A 23,353-nucleotide genomic window follows, 5' to 3' on the forward strand; every position below is an offset into this window, starting at 1 on the left:
TGCCATTGGGTATATGGTAGTAGGCCCGAATCCGACTACACTGGTCAGAACTCAGAAGTTGCATTCCATCCACCATCTAAGGGTCCACGGTGTCATCTTCATATAAATGAAGGGGGAAATGCACAAACACTCCTCCCCGAGGCCTGAGGTGCAACAATGAACAGAAGAACAGGCGACCCAAGCCTTGAGAGGCTGCCCAGCGCCGTCCTGGACGAAATCCTGGTAAAGGTGGATTTGGAATCCCTCTGCTCAGCAGCTTGTGCCTGCCGAACCCTGCGTTCCTCAGTCTCTCAAATTTTCTCCTCCCTATCCTCTCTCGATCTTTCTGTAAGTCTCCCCGAACCGCTCTCTCTCTCTCTCCTGCATCTGCCCTTTCTGATTTGCGATTTTTTTTTTTTTTTTAAATTCTTTTTTCGTTTCCTTCTTTTTATTGGCCATTATTGGGTTTATTTTAAGAGCTTTGATTCGTATTTCTTTCTGAAAAATTATGATTTCAAATTTTCCAATTGGCTGCGATGGGTTTCGAAAGTCAAAACATTTCGTGTTAGATCCGTTAAATATAACGTCCTTTTTCTTTTCGAGTTCCTTTCCCAATGTTTAGTTCATCTCCATTGATTTTTTTTTTTCTTTTTTCTTTTTTCTTTTCTTTTTTTTGGGTTTCTCCCCTAAATAATTAGAACCTACTTGGGGTATTGCAGGGTTTTTCTCCAAATTCAGAGATTCTGAATTGCGTTCTTCGTGAAAATGAAGTCCTTAAGAGCCTCACTCTCAATTGCCTTCGGCTAGACGATTCCACAGTCAGGATTTTCATCGGAAGCGGTCTTCAAGAATTGGTTTTGCAAAGATGCTCTTTACTCTCTTATCAGATTCTCTCTTCCATTGGACAAAGATGCCCCAGCTTAAGGTATGGTCCTTCTTCCGGTAAAAACTGTTACTGAAACTATTAGATTAGAATTTATCAGTTCTGGAGGTGGGGTGTGGGGAGAGCTTGGAATGTGCTTATCCTTGGTTAAGAGTAATGTTGACTGATATGTTACTGAATTTTATGTGTATGTTTCCTTTGATATCTCACGTATTACAGAAGCGAATGGCCTTAAGAAATGAATGATGGACCTAAAGACACGTACAACCGCTTTCCATTCACTGTGAAACCATGGACATGAAATAATAAAACTAAGATCCTTTAGTAACTAGTAAGGGATGCCATTGAATGTTGGGGAAGAAGTTAGAAGATTAACTGACAGTGTGAAATCGCAATGCTCCAAAAAAACTAACAAATCCAATTTTTAGATATTTGGTTCCATTTCTCTGGTAAGTAGTCACGTTTGGGAAACAGCATTACTTAAAGTAGTTCCATCCATTCCATGGGGAAAAAAGTATCCCAATAAAGAAAATTTTACCTTTTGGAGATTTCATCAAACCTTTAATTTCCTTGGTTCACTCAATCAAGGACTAGGAAACCCTGTGTTTTACTGTGGACCTGTTTGTTTTGCTGTAAAATTTTCCTAAAATGATATTCACATGAAAATCCTACTCCAAGTATATTTTTCATATTCTTTTAATATAAGTTTTTGCATTTTATTTCACGACTCAAATCCAGGAAAGGGTATGGTCACGCTCTCGTGGGCAGTGATCAAATGATCAGAATTTAAAAACCAAGCATCTATTTATAGTTCGTAACATTCACTCCGAAACATTAAAGCATTCAAAACATTACATAGAGTTCTATTACATGTGAGAGTTAGCAAGATCACACCCTGATCAAAATATTTACAATCTAGACTACCAAGTTCTCATATATGGTGAATTTTTACATTAAGTTCTCCTATCCATTCAAAGACAACAAAACAGTAAAATGACAAAATATTTCTTCTTCTTGATCACCATCAACTTGTAGGCTCCTTACCAGCCCTATGGCTCTGATCATTACCTGTGGAAAAAGATGTATACTAATGAGGTGATGATGCAGATACGACTGCCCTTACCTGGTTGGACCAGCATGATTGGCTTTGGAAGCCAATAGCCAAGAAGAACCGGTCCAGCCTAGGGTTTTGGTCCAACAAGGGTTGAAAATAAAATTAGTAGTTATTTAGTATTTTATTTCATGTCTTTTATTTTCCAGATTTGAATGTAAGAGTTAGGATTTATTTCCTTGCATTGGTTTCCTTTTATGATTGTTTCCTAGTTTAGGCTAGTTTCCATTTCAGCTAAGCTTCTAATTCTGTCTTTACTTTCCTATATATTGACTGTACCTGATGGACAAAGAAGAGTGATTTTGATTATTGAATGAAGATATTAAGTTTGTGCACCAGTGAAGTGTGTGAGTCTCTTCCTTCCCCCTCTCTAATCTGATTTCCCCTTTTCTTCCCTAAGGTTCTCCATCAATTTGGTATCAGAGCCGAAGATCCCTATTCCCCTTCTTCCTTCCATCTTCTTTCTTCTTTTTCCCATTCTCATTCTCTGTTTCGGTTTTACCGAGACTAAGGAAAAAAAAATCGATTATGTTTTCTCTAGACAGAATCAACCCCTGTCTCACTGTGTCCCTCCCTTCTTTCTCTCGACTTCCTTCCATCGAAACCCTTCTCTAGGGTTCCGCCAGTAGGAAAAAAAAAGCAGCGTAGGAGAGAGAGAAAGATAGAACCAGAAGGAAAGGAAAGAAAGAGCAAAAGAAGAAGAAACAGAAATAGAAGAGAAGACGAGACGAGTAGAGAGAAGCAGCGGAAAAAAAAAAAGACTTGCCTGGTTCGAAATTCTTCACCACGATTCAACTCCAAGCCGTGATAGCCCTTGTGTTCTTTCTTCTTCCTTGCGTTGGCCCTGCCCTTGTTGCAGTGCAGCCTCGTGGGTTCCTTGGTTCGATAGAGAAGAACCCACTGGTCTTCTTAGTCCTGTTCTGTCGGTAACCCAAACACTCCCCATGAGCCTTACTTTCTATTTTCCTTTTGAACTTCTGATAATTACACTTTGCCCCTCTCTTTATCTTTTAATTCTTTCTTTATTCCCAGTTACACCCCTGCCCACATGTGATCTCCCTTGTGGTTTAATTTGAACTTCCAAAAAATTACAATTCTGCCATCCTTGCAAAAAAAAAAAAAACACAGAGATAATTTCCATTCTGCCATTCTCCTTTAAGTCTCCATTTATTTACTATTTTTCCATTACTCTTTGAGTGCTATTTTGTTAATCCTCACCATGGTAGCTAATAGTGAAGTTGTTGCACAATTGAACTCTTATAAGGGAGAAATTGATGCAAAATTTGAAGTTGTTATGACAATGATGGAATTCATGCAAGCTTCTATTGATCGTTTGGTGGCAACAGAAAAAGGAAAAAGTCCCATCCAGTCTGGGGATTTTTCCAACACCACTCCATAGGATCCGTCACTACCACTACCACCACCGCCACCACATCATACACCACCACCACCTCCTCCACCACTATATGGTACTGGTAGATATAATGATGGAGCAGAACGGGCAACAAGGTTGGATGTCCTTTATTTTTATGGAGACAACAATCCAGAACTGTACCTTGACTAGATTCACAGTTTGGAGATATTCTTCAGATGGTATAGGTTGACTGAGGCCCGAAAGATTCTATTTGCAGAAGCCAAACTGAAAAGCACGGCCCGAGTCTGGTGGATCAAGCAACAACAACAAAACCAAACTCGAGGCATTGGTTTAGTCACTACTTGGGCTGAAATGCATGAAGTCATGAACCAGAGATACTTGCTTTCTGATTACAAGCAACGCATGCATCTCAGGTTTGCGCAATTGAAACAGGAGAATTTTACCGTTGAAGAATATGTTGCGAGATTTTATTATTTGGCCACTCATTTTGATTTTGAGTGGGATGAAGAAGTATTAGTAGCACAATTTCGCAATGGTTTGCACCCTCAACTTAGTGCTGCCCTTGCATCTAGTCGATTGCCTACTATGGAAGTGATGCAGTTGGGCAATGGATCTAAGGAAAAGTTTACCTTTGATTTGATTCGATTCCTTTTCTTTCCTTTTTAGAGTTAGTATTAGTATGATAGATTTTCAATTGAGTGAGATTTTATTTCTATTTTAGTTAGATGCAATATTTGTTTCAAATAGGAAAGTAGGTCTGTTTTCAGTCTTTAAATAGATGTATTGAACTCAACTGAGAATTAGAATTGAATGAAACTGAAATTAGATTTTGGATGAATTTATGGCTACTGTGGGCTGCTTATCTCTTGTTCTCTTTCTCTGAAGTTCTCTCTCTGAACTCTTCTCTTTTTCCTTCTTATCTTCTTCTTTTCTCCTTCCTACTGCTCATATTCTCTATTACCGTTATTGGTTCCCTGTTCTGGGCGGTAGACACAGCCCCAGTTTAAAGGATCGACCTCCTTCTCCTTTAAGGTTTCTGGACTGAGCTTTTGGTCGAAGGAAGCCCTCCCCACGGCTACTCTAACCCTTGAATATCAAGCTTGAAGGAATGGGAATCAAAACACATGGCTCCTTGTCGAGTCCCATTCAAGCTAGTTGGGGCTTAGGGTCATATTCTATCCTTTCTACAATGCCCATAGATCTGGTTTGGTCAAAACAATGTGATGGCCGAAGGTGACTCTTGCTGTGAGAAACAAAAACCTGCAACTCAGGTTACCTAAAGCTACCGCCAGATCTGTTTGTAGGCACTACAGCCCCTGTTTGCATTGCTGTTTTGAGGTATTTCCCATCTGAAATCAAGAGGCCTCTTAGTGAAGCATCATCGCCTGAATTCTCAGGCCTAATAGAGGGGATTTGAAGGAGATTTAGTCCTCGCAAGCTGTTAGATTCTTCTGCCCCTGCTGGTTGTCCAAGGAAGGAGAAGATAGACTCGTGAGTTGTGGTTTAAAACCCTTTAATTTGGTTTTTCCTATTATACCCCAGCCTTTAACTTTTAATTCCCTTTGAGTTTCTTTATTTCTAATTCCAGAATACCCCTCCCTCATCTAACGTTATTCCTTGTTTCCCATTAATTAATTAGATTGGTGACTTCTAATTACAATTCTGCCATTCTTTATTAGAAATACCAACTAAAATTCCAATTGAGTTTTCTTTGGGATTAATTCCAGATCTGTCCTCATTCAGCTATTTGATTCAAAAAAAGGTTTTTAAGTTGTGCCATAAATTACATTACTGCCACTGGTTTTTTTAAATTGAATTATTTGTTAATTGTGGGCTCCTAAGAGATCAGATTTTGAATTTTGGAACCCGGATCCGCATCAAGAAGACACCGTGCAAGTAGCGTATCAGGTTGAGGAAAGTTTGAAACGCCCATACAATCTGAGAAATTTTGCAAATACTTTTCCTCGAGGTACTAGCTCCATCCTGCAACAGCCTCCTACCCAAGAAAGGTCATCTAGCAAACCATAGGCTAGTGCTACATCTATGGCCTTTTCATGACCTAGTGGGCCATATTCTCCACCTCGACATGTTTTTGAAATGTTATCTTCACGGTTTACTCGTTCATACTCACCCCCTCGGCGTGGTTCAGATAAACCTTCTGATTCAACAAAATTTATAGTTCGGTGCTACTCATGCAATGGATTTGGACATATCAGTGATCAATGTCCCCAACCATTTGGGTGCTTTTATTGATAAGGATTCTCCTATACCATATATTCTCAAAGAACAACTTGGTTCTGGCACAGTTGATTTAAGAGAAGAGCGTGCGCCGGGTGAAGTCAATGACACTCTTAGTGATGAAGACCAACATCCTTTTTACGTCATTCGTCATGTGTTGACCACTCAGAAAGCCACTGGCAATGAAGATTGGTGCCGCAGTAGTATTTTCTAGACTCGTGTGAAGTGCAATGACCAGTTGTTAACCTTGGTCATTGATGAAGGTAGTTGCACTAATGTTGTTTATAAGGATGCTGTTTATAAGCTGGGATTGAAGACAAAGCTACATCCAAATCCCTACAAGGTTGCTTGGGTGAACAACACTAATCTCAAAATCACAGATAAGAGTTTGGTCACATATTCTATTAGTGGATTTAAGGATACAGTCCAATGTGACGTCCTCCCTCTGAAGGTATGCCATATCCTTCTTGGTCGACCTTGGTTGTTTGACAAGAAAGTACAACATTGTGGCTATGTTAATACCTATGCTTTCAAGCATGCCAATAAGACTATGAAGTTTCATCCTGCCAAAGATCTCCCTAAAATTAAGCTCAAGAAGATGGTGGGATTGTTCCTCATTCAGCGTATTCCTTCAGACAGTCTCCTCGATCATTTTCCTAACTCGACAGAGTTGAGTTCTTTTCAGAAGAGGAGAGTTGATGCAGATGCGGCTGCCCTTACCTAGTTGGACCAACATGACCGGCTTTGAAAACCAAAAGTCAAGAAGAATCGGTCCAGCCCAGGGTTTTGGTCCAACAAGGGTTGGAAATAAAATTAGTAGTTATTTAGTATTTTATTTCATACCTTTTATTTTCTAGATTTGAATGTAGGAGTTAGGATTTATTTCCTTGCATTGTTTTCCTTTTATGGTTGTTTCCTAGTTTAGGCTAGTTTCCATTTTAGTTAAGCTTTTAATTCTATGTCTTTACTTTCCTATATATTGATTGTAACCGATGGACAAAGAAGAGTGATTTTGATTATTGAATGAAGATGTTGAGTTTGTGCACCAGTGAAGTGTGTGAGTCCCCTCCTTCCCCCTCTCTAATCTGATTTCCCCTTTTCTTCCCTAAGGTTTTTCATTAGGTGAGCTTGATAGCCCAGTGAGTAAAACCTTGATTAAACAATTCCACACCGGACATGCACATATACTTATGAAAACAAACCAATCATTACTAGTTCATATATTTGTAATATAACAACTATTAAAGAGTCTAATCCATACATTTTCCTTTACCCTTGGGCATAATTTATCCTCACCACAAGGTATCTTGACCCTTGTCTCACCAAACATGTCTCTTGGCAACGGGTGCCTCACCATGTCGTCGCTTGACTAGGTCTCACCCAAGTGTCTCTTGGCACCTATGCACATCACGTGCGGCATCTTGACCTAGGTTTCACCAGTTATGTTTCTTGACTGGCTCTTATCCAAATACTTCTTAGTAATTCTCATAACCATAATATGACCCAAAGCATTTTCAACATAAAACACGCTCATACATTGTCACAATATGCAATCCAATCTTATCATTGAATTACACTATAATTACATCAACATGCTCAACATCATTGTATGCTCATAGCAAATACATCACACCAATCATAAGCTACATATGTCTACGGGGAAACCATCTAAGAAGGGAATCACTCACCTCGATTCTTCTGCTATAATGTTACGATGAGAGTAACCAAAACACCTCAACCTTCTCCTGATAACAAACAAGATAAATTCTCAATAACTAATCATGGAATGACTCACCTCACTGCTCTTTCAGTAAGGTTCATGTTCAAGGACATTTTTGTCCTTAAAAACAATGGTTTTGGAGAATGATTTTTTCTAAACACTTTTAGATTATCAAGTCGTGAATCCAGTGCCGCTGGAATCACCTTGATATGAGTCCGGATGAAAAACTTATGACCATTTTTGTACGATTTGTTTTGTTATTTTCCAAACTGGCACTGCCCAGAAATGTAATTCTGCTCTCGGGTAGAATTTATGCTCCCACTTCAAGTGCAATTTTAATTCACTTAGAAGTGAAATTAGATAAAACCTATTTATAGTAAAATTGAAGCCCCATGAGTCTAGTTTCTAAAAAAAAACTTGAAATCAACTCATTTGGAGTTCATACAAAAAAGTTATGTTGTTTGGACTGAAGAAAGATTTATCTGTCGAAACAAAGAATCCTAATCTGAAATGGATTTTTGGTTCCGAAATTTCTAGATCTTGGCTCAAATATTTGAGTCCACTCACATGCATTTTGTTTCATACATAAATACATCATCCGAGGCCCACCTAATACCCAGATTTCACATGCATTTCACTACAGATGAACATTACTTGTTAGTTCAAGAACACTAAAACCTGAAATTTTGGAACCACTGTACTCAAGTGTGGATTAGAGCTTAAACTGAACAAAATTTCCTAAATCCCACTTCCACATCCACTCTTTACTCTTCACTACTCTTGCATGCAAAGGTAAGAACTCAAACTTCTTGGATTTGAGCATGCACATTTCTCAAATCTCCACAATCTCAGAAATTTTCAGAACTGAACTCTATTCTCTCTCTAATCTCCTTCTCCTAAACTTAAATCTTTATATTTAAGCTTGAGTTATAGAATCATTTACAAGAACCTCATTCCCCTCTTTGATCCTATTCTTCCTTCTCTTTTCCTCTCTATTTCTTGATCTTCTTCTCTTCAACCTCTTCCCTTTGTTCTTCCTTCGCCTTCTCTTGACACAATAGGAATAGAGTTTTAAGAAGAAAACCACCATTGTTCTTTCTCCAATTTTATCAGTATTCAAATTTAAGGATTTATGATAAGACATTAATGCTCTTATTAAAACTAAACCTTTGACTATCATCCAACCCTAATTTAGTAATTTAACATTTATCTTATATTCCTTTCTACTCCCTCAACTCAAAGAAAAATAGCAATTTTACCCCAAACCCTGTGAATTGTCTATATTGCCCCTTGATTCATCTCTTGCATGGTTTTCATGCTATGACACTTGTATTTTAATGGTATCCTCATAACTCAGAAGATGTGATAATTAATTCTAACTCCTCTAACCTTTGAAATATAACTTACTCCACTTGAGTGAAAAAACAATATTACCCTTCTCCGCCTCCACTTTAGCCAATAGGCTTCAATGTGTGCCATAGTTAATTTACTATTCAAGGAATCCTTAAATAGTGACTTTCATGTATATTGACCATTTTGATGTCATTCTTCCAAGGTACAATACAAACATTATTTATTAATAAATCTTGGGACGGGGTATTGCATTTAATGTCAAAATGAACAGTGGGGAAATCCTATTTTACAAAAAAAGTTTCTTTTTCTGCCTTTTTACACGAAAATAAATGGAGCCTTTCTTTCATTTTCATTTTTTTTTTCCCTTGGAGAAAGCAACCTAGCAGTTGCTGCTAAACTGTCACAGCCTCAGTGAATATATAACCTGGCTACAAATAAGTTATTTGAGAAGGTGTACTTCTACCGTCGATAAAAAAAGAGATTATTAATCTCAATTCTGATTTGTCAGAATTTTTCTCTTAGATGGTCATTTTCCTAAGACTCAATCTTATTGCTGTTATTATGGGTATAGTAGACCTTCAAAACACAGATGGGAATATAGTAAACTTTATGGGAAACAGTGAGGCCTGGGTTCTCTGGTCTCTCTTGTGTTCTTATGTGACGCTTATTTCTATCTTTTTAACCTAAGACAAGTTCACTACTTCAGAAGTGGACAATAGATGATCAAACTACAACACTTTATCCATAGGAGGCATTACCAAAAAAAAAAAAAGGAAAAAAAGAAGAAGCTACATTGTTTGGATATCTCACATCTAATGTTTTTGGCCCTCACATTCATGTAGCTAATCTCATATGTCATTATGATTCTATTTCTTTCACGTTTTAGAGTGCTTGTGCTGGAAATAGGAGGCCAAAGCCTACCTCAGGTCTTCAAGGAAAACCTTTCACAGATGCTTAAAGGGTGTGCAAAGTTGGAGGTAAAATCTGGTGATGCACCTCTCTATTTTCATCATATATTAGTCCATTAGACATTTCAAACATACCAATCAGATAATTTCTTGCTTATTTCATGCAAATATCTTTTTCCTACAATGCAGACATTGAATTTAAAGATTCGAGGAACAGAGCTTGATGCAGATGGTTTTGAGTCCATTGAGCTCGTCCTACCCAGAACTATCAAAATTCTGCAGCTGCAGCCTGTACTCGAACTTGATGTGATGCAATTCATGCATGAAACTAGAGTAGATAGAAAACCTGTAGAAAGCACCAGTTTGAGCATCCCCACATGTCCCACACCTATTGATATGAGATTGCGTTCTATATCACTTGTCTTGGATATTATATCAGATGAGCTTCTCATCGCAATTGCCAACAATCTTCAGTTTTTGGTAGAGCTAGATCTTGAAGACAGACCAATCAAGGAACCATCATTGCACCACGACATGACCAATAGTGGGCTTCAGTCATTGAGTTCTTGTAGGCATTTGACTTGTCTCTCTCTTATGCGCAGTAAGCAAAATTTTGCCACCACTTTCAAAAGAATAAATGACATGGGTATGTTTCTTCTTGCTGAGGGTTGCAAAAGCCTTGAATCAGTAAGACTTGGTGGATTCTCTAGAGTCAGTGATGCTGGATTTGCTGCAATTCTACATTCATGCAGGAGCTTAAAGAAATTCGAAGTTTTCAGTGCCTTTTTCTTGTCAGACTTGGCCTTTCACAACTTCAGTGAGGCCCCATCTTCCCTCACTGAAGTACGACTAATTTCTTGTAGTCTTATAACCAGTGAAACTGTTGGGAAACTATCCTCGTGTAGGAGTTTGGAGGTGCTGGACCTGTGGGGGTGCAAGAGTGTAGCAGATAACTGGCTGGGCTTAATTTCAACTCTTAGTGGACTGACTACTTTGAATCTTGGTGGGGCAGATATTACTGACAACAGTCTATCGGTTCTTAGTATGGGAAATTCACCCATCGCATCCTTGTGTCTCCGAGGCTGTAAGAGGGTAACTGACAAAGGGTTAGGTCTTCTGTTTCGGGGTGGAGGAACAATTAGTGAAACATTGTCAGCGCTTGATTTGGGTTACATGCCTGGGATATCAGACAGAGCTGTCCATACAGTTGCTGAGGCTGGTCTAGAGATTACTGATTTGTGTCTTCGGTATTGCTACTTTGTCACTGATGCTTCAATGGAGGTTCTGGCTTCAAAGAGATCTAAAGAAGGAAGCAAACCAATTCGAAACCTAGATCTCTATCACTGCATCGGGTTATCACTCAATTTATCAGCATTCCTTAGGAGGCCTTCATTCTGTGGTTTGCGTTGGCTCGGCATTGGGCAGACTTCTTTATCAAATAGAGGAAATGTGGGCTTTTCTGAAATTTGCAGGGATCGTCCATGGTTGACAGTATGTTGGGATGGCTGTGAAATGGGATGTCACAATGGATGGCAATTCCATGGTCCTGATGACCATCTTTTTTAAGGATTGTACAATCCTGAGTATGTATTATGTGTCTGTATTCTAGATTAGCTTCCCAAAGGGAGTCGATGAACCCATTGAATGTTAGGCTTATGGCCCCTGATTGCTGTAGAGAAAATTTGGATATTCAAAGGTTTCATCAGGAAGCCACTACAATATAAGATGACATGCTAGATTGTCTAAGATCTTATCTAAAGGAAGCATACCATCGTTATCTTTGCACTTAAGGAATATGTAACATCTGAAAGATATGTCTGTTACATTCATTGTTAGAATTCTTGTGCCTTTAGAGTTTTTGTATGCATACAGGGAAAAGTCAATAACATATTAATCATTGAACTACATGGTTTAGCAGTTTATAATGCAAATGTTCCATAATCAAGTGTTGGAACCCCAAACACTATAGTTATAGGCAACTGGAAAGTGCATTGCTTATATCACCCCATCAGCTTTTGGCTTACTTTCAGCACCAATGCTAGATGCTCCTGATGCTGCTATGAGGGCCAAAATAAAAGTTATTTCTGTTGCTGGTTAGTACTTGAAATTTCTTGTGTAGCTTTAACAGATGCAATCAAATGATATTTGATCCCAGTTTTAAAATAACTGAAATTTTTTGCATGCATAGTTATACATCCATGTATCTAGTTTAATGTACATGCAAAGAGTGCTAGGGCATTAACATGTATGGATATCAGCTATGATGTTTCAAGAATTGAAGTCTAAGATTCAACATGGGATACAGAGATCCAATTGCAGTTACAGTCACAAAAGACCTTTTAGAAGCAGCCTTCAAATCTCTGCAAGTAGCATGGCTTTGGTTGCTGCTGATCCCTTATTAGATCTTTCATCTCCAGATGCACTTTTATTCTCTCCTTTATTTTTTATTCTTACAGAATTACTATCATGCAAGCTGATGCATCTTGAGGTCTGTACTATCATTCAAGCTTAAATCTCTCAAGAAGTCTTCCAACCTCAAAAAAGTAAAAATAATTATTGTCAATGGCTCATCATCCTCATCTTTATACTTGGTAAGTAACAGCCTAAATGTATTTTCCCACAGCAATATAAAAGTCAGTTTTGAGATGTTTGGTTAAGCAATTGGAAATGTAAAGGTAAATTCAATACATGGTGACCTATATGGTTTAGATGAGGCCCCAAATTGACATCGAACTAATACATTAGATGAACTATCCATATTTTTGTGTGTGTGTGTGGGGGGGGGGGGGGGTGTTGGCCGCGAAGGTGAAAGTTTTCTTTCAACTTTCTTTCACTCTTAGGGAAGGAAGAATCCATTCACCATATGTGAAGTAACCTCATGATTGAACTCTTGGGTCATCATTGCACTCTCATCCCTATTCACGAATGAATTGAAATTTATCTCTCCTATGACCATTTGACAGTACCAATGCCTTCCTCTTTTACCATGGATGAAGGAAACTTGGTCTTGGGGAGAAAAAAAAAAAACTAATCTTTAGAAACTCAAAAAAAATTGAGAATTTTTTTTTTCACCCCATTGATGTATTCCACACCCATGATCCTAGGGTCATTATTATTCCTTCTAATTGAATGTCCGAAGTCACCCCGTAGCTTATGCAGTGGTAAAACAAGCTTAGCAACGTGACATATGTTTAGGTCAGAAAGTTTGGGTAGGGAAAAATAAACAAGGATTTAATATAGCCTTTGCTACCATCACAAAAGTGGTATTTAAAGGACAAGAGATCGTTATCTGCTTATGCAATCTTTGCATAACTGCAGAACCAATGAGAGTACACATAGGAGTATCAACATGGAATGCATTTTGATTTCATGAGTGCCACGCGATCGGGTAGCATTAAGTTTTTCTAAATTTAGGAAAAAGTTTCCACATGACATTTGTGTTTTGCACACCAAGACTAACAAATGGGGGACCTCTCTCTCTCATAACAAAAAGGGTGGAAAACTTGTATTTGTTTCTCACAAACTACCACAAATATTCTACCAAAAAAATTTGTTTTGTCTATATCTCCATCTTCTTCTTGTTTTCTCTCTTTCTTATGGAATTCCACCTCATTTCCATTTCCATAGTGGTGGATTCCACTAGAAATTATATATTTCATTATTTCTTTTCTTTTCATTGTCAACCCAACCCACAACATGTGGGATCCATCCTCACAAGTTTTCTACCAATTTTTATCCATCAAACAAACAAGCACTTATCACGAATTTGTAACTAAAACCCTAAAATATTCAGCCGAACTAGTACTCGTCTCAGAGGGAACCTTCTCCCTTAATTTCATTAGGTTCACAAAACAAGATTCTTTCCAGAGTTTAAGGGGGCATTTGGTTCGAATTTTCTATCAAATCACATTCTATGGAATCAGTTTCTCATTAAATTTAAACCATTTGACTCATTTTTGTGAAAAGCCGATTTGGAGTCGTGGTGGCCAGTAGAATCCCACATTTCAACTAAAATCCATGACTCATTCGGATTAACCTCAATAGGTTAATCCAGGATCGAGTCACGGTTTCTAGGGTTGCTATAAAAAACATAGATTCACTCTGAATCAAAATTTTCGGAGTCGTGCAATTCTTACGGTGAAGGTCGATCGGATTTTACCTGAAACAGAGAGACGGAGGTGAGATTTCTCTTCGTCTTCCTCTTCTTCTTCTTCTTCTTCTTCTTCTTCTCGAGGATTCTTCTTCCTCTTCCTCTTCGTCTTCGTCTTCTTCTTCTTCTTCTTCCTCTTCTTTTTCTTCTTTCTTCCTTGTCTTTTTCTTGTTCTTTTTCTGTGTTTAGGGTTTCTCACGTTTACCCTCCTTCCATGATAGATGCTTGCAGCTGAGAAGAATTTGAAAACCGAGTCGATTGAAGGTGAGATTTCCCCTCTTCTTTGTATTCTTGGCCTACATTTGTGTTTTATTAAGATTATTGAAGTTCGGTTTCTATTTTTCAGGTTGTAAACTTTATATCTAGGGTTTACCCTCTTTTCAAATCAGACGCTCAAATCTGAGGTTTGAATCTGCAAAACCGAAGCTTGATTTAAGGTGAGATTTCCCTTCTTATGTGTTTTTTTCTTCTTCGTCTGTGTGTTATTAAGATTATGGAAATTCGGTTTCCATTTTTTCAGATTTTCTTCTTCTTCTTAGTCTGTTTTTAGTTTCTCACGTTTAAGATTTGAGTGGCTAGAAAGCAGTCGGGAACTGCGAAGGCGAAGAGAGAGAGAGAGACCTACAGTTTCTTTTGCTCTCTATGTTTTCCATTTTTTTCCTCTCTGGTAAATGCTGATACATTTGGTGAAGACCATCGAGATCACTTCTTTACTGAGCTCAGGTAATCCATTCGATCATTTCCTTTAACTTCCTTTATTATTCTGTAAAGAATTTCTGTTGCAGAGATAGTTTTTTTCCATTTTTGTAGTTTCAGATGCTTAAACTTCACTACCATTATGTTTGGATCTGATGAGACTGCGTTTTCTTCTGATTTCTTGTTGTAGATTTCTGATTGATAAAAGGAGTAGCGATCATGGCACTCTTGAGGTCAATCAAAAGGGCTATAGTTGATGATCCCATCACTGTTTGATCAAGGTGTGTTTTTAGTCTACGGGTTTGTTGGTTTTAGTCTAGGGGTTTGATGATCCCATCACTGTTTGAACAATACTATATCTGATTTTTTTCTTGGTGTGTGGGGTTGGGGGAGGCTGCTGTTTATTGGTTGGGTTTCGTGATGTTTCTCTTTTGTGATCTCCTTACTCGGCGTCCTTCATTGGGCCTTTGGGGGTATCTGTTGCATTGCATCTTTACAGATGGTTTCTTGCTATTTCTTTGTTGTGCTCTCCTTGTTATCTCTTATTGGGGTGCCCTGTTGTATTGTGTCTTTACAGATGAATGTGTTTAGTATATATCTACAAATATATGATTTTGATGCAGATAAATCACCTAATTGGGGTTATTTTACTAGAAATCAGTTGTTTTTTGGGTTATGTATGTATTGTGCTTTTGATCTCATGTGTTTTCATTGTTAATAAGCCACTTTAATGGACCTATAAAATGGGTAGAGGCTAAACATACAAGATTAGTTAAATGTCTTTATTTTTTTCATTTTAATTGGTATTAAGTTTTTTAGTTAGGCTGGATTAGGATTCTATAAGTCCATTCCTATTATGAATCAGTTTATTTACATTATTTTAGTTTGCTAGTTAATTTATGTTATCTTATTAGTTAAGGATTGGGTTAAGCCTTTCCTTTTTAGTGTTTGAGTTTGTCTTTGAGTCCTTTATGTAAGTTTGTAAGGGTTTTAGCCTAGTACATGAATTTGATTAATGAGATTTTGGCTTGAGGCTTTTCTTTTGCGACTGAGAAAGTATGCATTTCCTTTTTAGTGTTTGAGTTTCTTTTTTTTTTTTTGCATGAATTTGAGTTAGGAGAACCTAGCGATTAGAATACCTTCAGATTTTGAGGATATGTTCTTTACTGTTCTAGAGAGACTCGATCAGAATCTCTATCAGATCTGACCTGCAGATCTTGTTTTATTACTGAATTTCCTATTCTACCCTTATCTCTAAGTTGAGATTCTACTTTCTGAATATTGACTCGATTTACTGGTTTTATTAATCTTTTACCACTGTGATTTATATCCTTATTTTCTAAGTTCTATTTTAAGTGGTAAATTTACTGTTATACCTCTCTCCTTGTCCAACTAGGATTGACTGATATTCTCATTTCCAGCCCTTGGATTGAGTTGGGATTTTCAGCAAGTGTTCTACCCCTGATCTACTGAACTCGATTTGAGTTTCAGGTTCATCCAAGTCTTTGATTGAAAGTCATTACAGTTTGCATATTCTGATTTAATTTTCCAAATTTTCACTATTTCTCTAATTGGGTTGAATCTGGCCGTTGAATCATTGTTGTCTTTTGAAAGCTTATAACCTGACATCAAGCTACCTATGTCTAGAGTCTGAACTCCATCGGATTAGGTTAACTTTTGACCTTATGGTCGGCCTATTACTGTTTTGGGTTGACTTGGATCCTGTCAAGGGGTGTTTAGCATGAACCTAAAACGGATCGGGGATCAATTAATGTACAAGGTAAGACTGTAAGTATGTGGAAGTCAAGGTTCTTAAGGTTCCTACTTATTGTCTCTTTGGTGAAAAACCTTCATTGGGAACTTTGGGGGTATCTGTTGCATTGCATCTTTACAGATAGTTTCTTGTTATTTCTTTGTTGTGCTCTCCTTGTTGTCTTTTATTGGGGTGCCCTGTTGTATTGTGTCTTTACAGATGAATGTGTTTAGTATATATCTACAAATATTTCAAATGGGTCTTTGATTTGTATCTTTAAATTTGAAATGGTGTTGTAGGTGGGGAAAAAAATCTCAGACCTTATTCGAGATTCAGGCAACCAGACGTCTGGTTCAGAGCAGGGCAGGTGGCAAACAGAACTTACCCAAGTAGCAATAGAGTTTATTGAGGTAAGCATCAGGAGGCCCTACATTCAGATTTCCAACTTTGTGTGTTTATGTGTACAAACAAAATCTGAGCATCCCCATGCCTTAATAAATTGCTATCCCAACTTCTTTTTAGGGTATAAGGCAATTGCAATTCACTTTACCCATTTCTTGAATTTTGTTATGGAAATGTAAGTTTTTTTGCACTGCATTATGTAGTTTCCATCTTATATGTGGGCTATGATTTGAGGTCTTATACAAATTGAAAATGAATTAAAATTGAATAATTTTCTTAACATCAAAACCGAATCATATTGAATTGATTCAGTTTATTCGGTCCATGCATGGTCTTATTAATTCGGTTCAAATTTGATTTAAGTGGACTAATTTCTGCCTGATTTCAAGTAATGTTTATTGTTAATGAAGAGCAATGGTCAATTCTGGCTATTATGTTTTTCTTGAAATGGGAATGATTCTTTGTTCTCTGTTGATATTTTGATTGAGTCTATATTAATGAAAGAATTTTGTGTGCCAATAGTACCATGTACTACACTATGTAGAATTGGAGCTTATAACTTAAGTCTTGTAAAGCACCGATTTGTAACTGATTCTTCTATAGAGCACCAATTTATTATTTGTTTAATTTGAATGTAGATTTACTTTTACAATGGAGTTTGATGACAGCTACAAGAGGCGAAGGAAAATCATAATCTTTGCGGCGACTGCTGTTGTTATAGCAGTAGACCAGTATATAAAAAAATATCTGAAGAAAGAGCCATACCGTTGTGAACCCCTACGCGGTATTATTGAAACAGAGAGAATTATCACTCACACTGATAAAACTTGTCGAGAACAAATAAGATTAAGCGAGAGGGCTTTTTTCAGTTTAAGTCATTTGATTAGGGAGAAGGGTTTATTCAGGGATAGCAGATCTGTGCAAGTGAATGAACAACTAGTTATGTTTCTACAAACAGTAGGACACAATGTTAAAAACCGCGTCATTGCACACAAGTTTGGACATTCTGGTGAAACTGTAAGTAGGTACTTTAACCTTGTATTATGAGCAATCATTAAATTGTACCCGATACTATTGAAACCTCCAAGGGTCGTAGTGCATCATCGAATAACAAGTAATGAAGGAAGATTTTACCCTTATTTCAAGGACTGCATCGGAGCCATAGATGGGTCCCATATCCCTGCGTGGGTCCATCTAAGAGACCATCCGAGGTTCCGTGATAGGAAGGGTGATATTTCCCAAAATATTCTTGCTGCCTATGACTTTGACATGAAATATACGTACATTCTTTCTGGTTGGGAAGGATCAGAATCAGATGCTCGAATCTTACACAATGCATTGCACAGAGACAGTGACAGAAAATTGGTGCTGCCACGAGGTAAATATTATCTCGTTGATGCTGCGTATGCTAACCAAGCGGGGTTCTTACGGCCATATCGAAACATTCGATACCATTTGAAAGAGTGGAGAAATATTGATCAGTCAGCAAGTGATAAAAAGGAATTATTTAACCTGAGACATTCACAATTAATAAATATGATTGAACGTTCATTTGGCCTCCTGAAGTCAAGGTTCAAGATCTTGAAAAACCAACCAGAATATCCTTTCAAAACACAAGCAAGAATTGTGTTGGCATGTGTGTTGTTGCACAACCACATTCTAACACAGAATAATGTTGAAGAAGAAGAACGATGGCCTGATGAAGAGGATGAAGAGGTTGAAGAAGATAGTACTAGTACCCAATCTACCCCTCACCAAGTAAATGATGATGTTGAAGATGATAGTTCTGATGGCGAGGATCATGTGCAGGAGAATGGTGATTGGAATCTATTTTGAGAACAAATTGCTGACCATATGTGGGCTGATTGGGTTGCAGACGATTTGTCCAACTCAGATTGAGTATTTATGAACTAAAATATTTGTTATTGATTAACTTTTATTTGGAATGTATTTCTGATGTGGACAATCTTAATTTTTTTTACATGGTTTGGGATGACTGTATAACTTAAACATACTTGGTTCTAAAATTTTGCATGGTTTGGGATGACTGTATAACATAAACATACTTTGTGTTGTGGGATGCATGTATGTGGACTATTAACTGAATTGCAATGCTAGGTTTATGGATTTTCCAATTGGTAATTGTTATTATTGCTTGGTTTAAAATTTTGTGTTGTGGGATGCATGTATGTGGATTATTAACTAAATTGCAATACTATGTTTATGAATTTCTCAATTAGTAAGTGTTATTATTACTTGGTATTAATGAAATATACTCACATTGTATATGGTGTATTTTGTTAGTTTTGATGTGATGGAACCAACAGGAGATTCTAATAGTAGGTCACAGGACATTGCTTCATGGCCTAGTGCCGTTTCTCATTACATGTTGGAGTGTATATTGAAGCAGTATAAGAGTGGTAAGAGTGGAGATAATAGACTGAAAAAAGAGCAGTTCATTGAAATTGCCAACCAACTGAAAGAGAAATTATTTACTAGTTACGAATGTGAACAAGTGAGAAATTACTTCCGGGTTTGGAAGCAAAGGCTTAGAGCATTGGGTGACCTACAGAAGCAAAGTGGATTGGGTTGGAATGCATCTGATATGAGATTTGATGCTCCTCAATACTTCTGGAATGACTATAGGGTATAATGGAATTTTTTAAATTATAATTTCTATATAATTGTGTTCTTTTTTTTCTTACTTACAACATAAGCACATTGACATTGTCCTTTATATTGCTAGAAAAAAGAACAAAAGCATTGGAAGGAACATAGTGTGCTCCCAATTCACCTTGAAGTTGGAGCTTTGCTAAGGAAAGAGATGGCAACTGGGAATGATTCAACAATCCCCTCTGAAGCTGCCACTGAAGTTATGATGGACGTGACAGGTACTCAGGTTGAGGGAATAGGGAACAATGATGGTGTTGACTATGAACCTATTGAAGAAGAAGAAAGTGTTCCTTCCACTCCCATTGGTAGTACTAGCCGTTCTCGAGGAAGACCTCGTGGGTCCGTCAATAGTGGTAGAGAAAAGAGGAAGAAGGGTGCAACTGAAAAGGTGGTAAGTCCATTGAAATCGATTGCTAACTCAATCGATTTGATGGTAATGAGTGAATCTCAGTATAAATTTGGGAGAGCAATTTTAGATGTTGTTGATACCATTCCATACCTCAATTTTCAACAAAAGTTTAAGGCCAAGGAATATTTCATGGCCAAGAAGAATTCTGCCATTATCTTCTTGGAAACAAGAGTAGAAGATAGGCGAAATCTACTTGAGATGTACTTGCCAGAGATTGAGAAGAATTGAGGTGACAATAGGAAGTGTGAAGAATTCGAAGACAATGGTTTTTTGAATAGAAATTTGATGTGTTTGGTTGATGTAACTTGATATTATGTTAAGTCTGTGACAGTATTTTCTATGCATATTTCATCTCTTGAAAATGTTTGTGTTAACTTACAGATGACATCGAATGTATCCGCTTGTGCTATTGCGAAGTGTGATTACTGTGGTAAAGATAGTTCAATTTTCACTTCTAAGTCAGGGTCACATGTTGGAAGGAAATTTTTTAAATGTTCATTGAATTGCCCCTTCTTCATGTGGGTTGACCATCTTAAGATGTGTGAGTGTGGGAACGGTCAATGTAAGGTTAGAACTGCGAAGACAAGTGTAAATTATGGTCGATATTTTTGGTGTTGTCCACAATCAACTGGGGTATGAATTTCTTAAATTTTATATTTTATATTTTAATTTTTTTTCAGATGTTTAAGATGTGAATGTTTATTTCCTTTTATTCTTATAAGATGATTATATTTGCTATATAGGTTGAAAACAAAGGTTGTGGAATGTTCGAATGGATATCAAATTCAAGCCCAAGTTGTCATACTTACCAGACTCCACCTAGGTTACTATGCTCGAAAACCTTAACTTCATCATCTCCTTCCCCTTCATCAGACTATATCAAAGGATACTTGAACGGTGCAATAAAAGAATCGGAGGGTCATATGAGGATATTGAGAGATGTTCTTGACACACTCAAGAAGCTTGATTTAAACAAAAATGTAGGATGAATTTTTTTGGAATTTTTTGGAAAACAAAAAGGCCGAAGCCATTGTAATGATAAACGTTTCATTATCTTTTTTTTTATATATATATAGAAAGACTTAATTATCATTTAATAGTACTTGGATGAACTCAATACTATATTATACCTTTATATGCTTCTTCTCTCATTTGGTCCTAAGTACCTATATTACTTGTATAAGTCGTTGGAGACTATTGTTTCTACCCACTTTAAAGAAGATCTATCTCCATAATCCAAATCAAGCTCTGGTTTGGGCAATTTTCAGATATGAAGCATATGAAATTACTGCTGATCTGACCAACATATCATGATTCTGTTTAGTTATGACTTAATTTCTCATCTATAGAGGGTTGCTCTATCGAGGTTTGAAGGCCATCAATAATAGGGATGTCCATCAGTTAAAATTTTCACATATTACCATAAAAAAAGAAAAAATAAAAAAATAACCAATAAAGTACATGTGTGGAACAAATTTTGGTTTTTGGTTTTGTTTTTTGGATTTTTTTTTTAACCCAATAGAACATGGGTTCAAAGACTTAAGGGTAACCAAACAGTTTACACTCAGAATCAATGGCTAGAATCAAGGTAACCAAACAGTTTTTCACTCAGAATCAAGTGACAGAATCAGGGTAACCAAACAGTTTTCCACTCAGACTCAAATGACAGAATCAAGGGAACCAAACAGTTTTTTTACCAAATTCATATGAGTTAGATCCAGAATCCTAAATCCTTAGAATCTGATCCAATGGATAATTCGAACCAAACGCCCCCTTACGTAGCATTTGGTTGTGTAAATCTGTTGGTGCATGTATTGATTCTGGACATAATTCCATAGAATGAGATTATGCGGATTTGTAATTTTGAATGACTAATTGTTTGGTTACCCTGAGTCTATCTGTGGGATTCACCTAGAAGCTGCCTGAAAAACTGTTTGGTTGCCCTAAGTCTGTCAGTTGAATTCATCTAGATTCTTCTTAAAAAACTGTTTAGTTGCCCAAAGTCTGTCATTTGGATTCATCTAGATTCTTCCTAAAAAACTGTTTGGTTGCCCTAGCCGATAGAGCTACCCTGATGAAGACTTGAACTCATAAGCTTTAGAGGACAAGTTGCACGGCGATGGGTGGCAAACTTTTGTCAACAAAAGGACCAAGAAGCTTGCTGCTGCAAGGGCTGCCCAACAACATCAAACTTCAACTTTGGCTCCTCAAAGGACTAGACACCGTCGAGCACCAAGTTCCAAGAAGAAGAGAAAGCTGAAGAATAAACTCCTTCGGAAGGTCATGCCCGCCGAGGGCCAACTCCTTCATGTGGCTTGTTGCTCATGGCAGACCTGCTACTGGTGAGAGGCTGAAATCTAAAGGAATGGTCGGGCCAACCAGGTGCCTGAGTTGTGAAAGAGAGGGGAAGATTAAATCTTCTCCATATCCTATTCCAGAAAGGGCAAAATCCATTTGGGCTAAGTAGCGCCTGACTTTTGAGTGCATTCATACGACATAGTGAAAGGCCCTCCTGATAAATCCAGTGGATAGATCAGCGGCATCCAACCCACCGGCATTTGATCCGGAGCTTGATGCATCCTTCTAAACCACCAGCATTCCTTCATGTCCCAGCTGCCCCCTATCACTTAAAGGCACTTTCGGAGGGGAAGGCTCACTTTTGACATGAAATCTTTTCATATGAAGGTAGTCAAGTCAAGCGAGGGAATGGGTAAGTTCGGTACTAGCGCTTGGAATAATCACTCAATTCCTTTGTTCCAAGGCAAGAAGGTTTACCTTCTTGTTCCAGTTCCGCTGCAGGTGCTTTCGGACCTTTCCTGGGCTCCGAAGGAAGTTCCATAGTAAGAACTACGTCTCTCTCATTATCCAGTATTTCATCCTTGACCCCTTCTTATGAAGTCGCACTGGGAGCTAGTGCTTGCTATCCCAAAGCCCGTGGATCCTATCCTAAACCCTACTCCATGTTTCAGTGCCAACCCCTGAAGTATCGGGTGGTCAGAGCGGTTGGAGTAGTTCTGTCTTTCCATCCCCGCCCCTACTCTTGGAAAAAGAGTGCGATTACCAAGCACTAGCTATCTACAGATTTATATTGTTTGGGCATACTTAGCGCTTAGATCGAAGAAGGGATGCCCATTCCCAATGGGAGTAGTAAGTACTACCTTAGAGACGCAAAACATAGGTTGGACTGGCCTTAATCAACCTTTCCTCTCAGCACATGCGTCTCTCTCTCTCTCTCCTCAAATATAGTTTTTTTTTCCAGACTAAAAGCCTTCAAATCCAAAAATCCTTCCCAATGAATTAGGGAAGGATGTCCATTAAGCCCTTATATTTTCCTCAAACCTATCAATTTTAGGAATTAAAGTGACCAGATCATCAAAGGATGAAGTGTCTACCATTAAATCAATTATCTCATATGTTTGTACATTTATCTAGCCAACAAATCAATCTCTTTAAATGTAGAATCCATTTTAGCAAAAAGATCCCCATCTATCTCATAAAAAAGTCCGCATAATTTTGGGGTAGTGAAGGATCTGGATATCCATGCAAAGAATCTGGGAACAAATCTTTTCATCCCGAAAATCAAAGAACCAGGCCATAAAAAACATCATCCTAAAACAACAATCAATAACCTTATCCCAGCAGGCCATAAAAACATCATCCTCCTAAGTCAAAAATCAGAAGTCCAAATTGATGGGCACTATTC

The 23,353-nt window shown here is 37.7% G+C and overlaps 1 protein-coding gene and 1 long non-coding RNA gene across 2 annotated transcripts; both read left to right on the forward strand.

Moving 5' to 3' along the window:
* Window positions 1-50: 50 nt before the first annotated feature.
* On the forward strand, window positions 51-11,357 carry LOC122088529 (F-box protein At-B-like). Its single transcript, XM_042657827.1, has 4 exons — window positions 51-327; window positions 699-904; window positions 9,546-9,636; window positions 9,757-11,357. The coding sequence occupies exons 1-4, from the start codon at window positions 157-159 to the stop codon at window positions 11,131-11,133; spliced, it is 1,845 nt and encodes a 614-aa protein (XP_042513761.1). The 5' UTR covers window positions 51-156; the 3' UTR covers window positions 11,134-11,357.
* A 2,961-nt stretch (window positions 11,358-14,318) lies between these two features.
* LOC122088532 lies at window positions 14,319-20,567 on the forward strand. The gene is made up of 5 exons (XR_006143089.1): window positions 14,319-14,440; window positions 14,604-14,694; window positions 16,466-16,576; window positions 18,873-20,283; window positions 20,394-20,567. It is a non-coding gene; the product is annotated as an uncharacterized LOC122088532 (long non-coding RNA).
* The last annotated feature ends 2,786 nt before the right edge of the window (window positions 20,568-23,353 follow it).

The sequence above is a fragment of the Macadamia integrifolia genome, chromosome 9, assembly GCF_013358625.1.
Source record: "Macadamia integrifolia cultivar HAES 741 chromosome 9, SCU_Mint_v3, whole genome shotgun sequence".
Classification (NCBI taxonomy): Eukaryota; Viridiplantae; Streptophyta; class Magnoliopsida; order Proteales; family Proteaceae; genus Macadamia; species Macadamia integrifolia.

What these genes read in the sequence shown, in the direction of transcription:
- LOC122088529 (XM_042657827.1), top strand. Translation starts at nt 157, where the DNA reads ATGAACAGAAGAACAGGCGACCCAAGCCTTGAGAGGCTGCCCAGCGCC. An exon ending in TATCCTCTCTCGATCTTTCT is followed by an intron (nt 328 to 698) that starts GTAAGTCTCCCC and finishes GGGGTATTGCAG; the next exon opens with GGTTTTTCTCCAAATTCAGA. An exon ending in AAGGGTGTGCAAAGTTGGAG is followed by an intron (nt 9,637 to 9,756) that starts GTAAAATCTGGT and finishes CCTACAATGCAG; the next exon opens with ACATTGAATTTAAAGATTCG.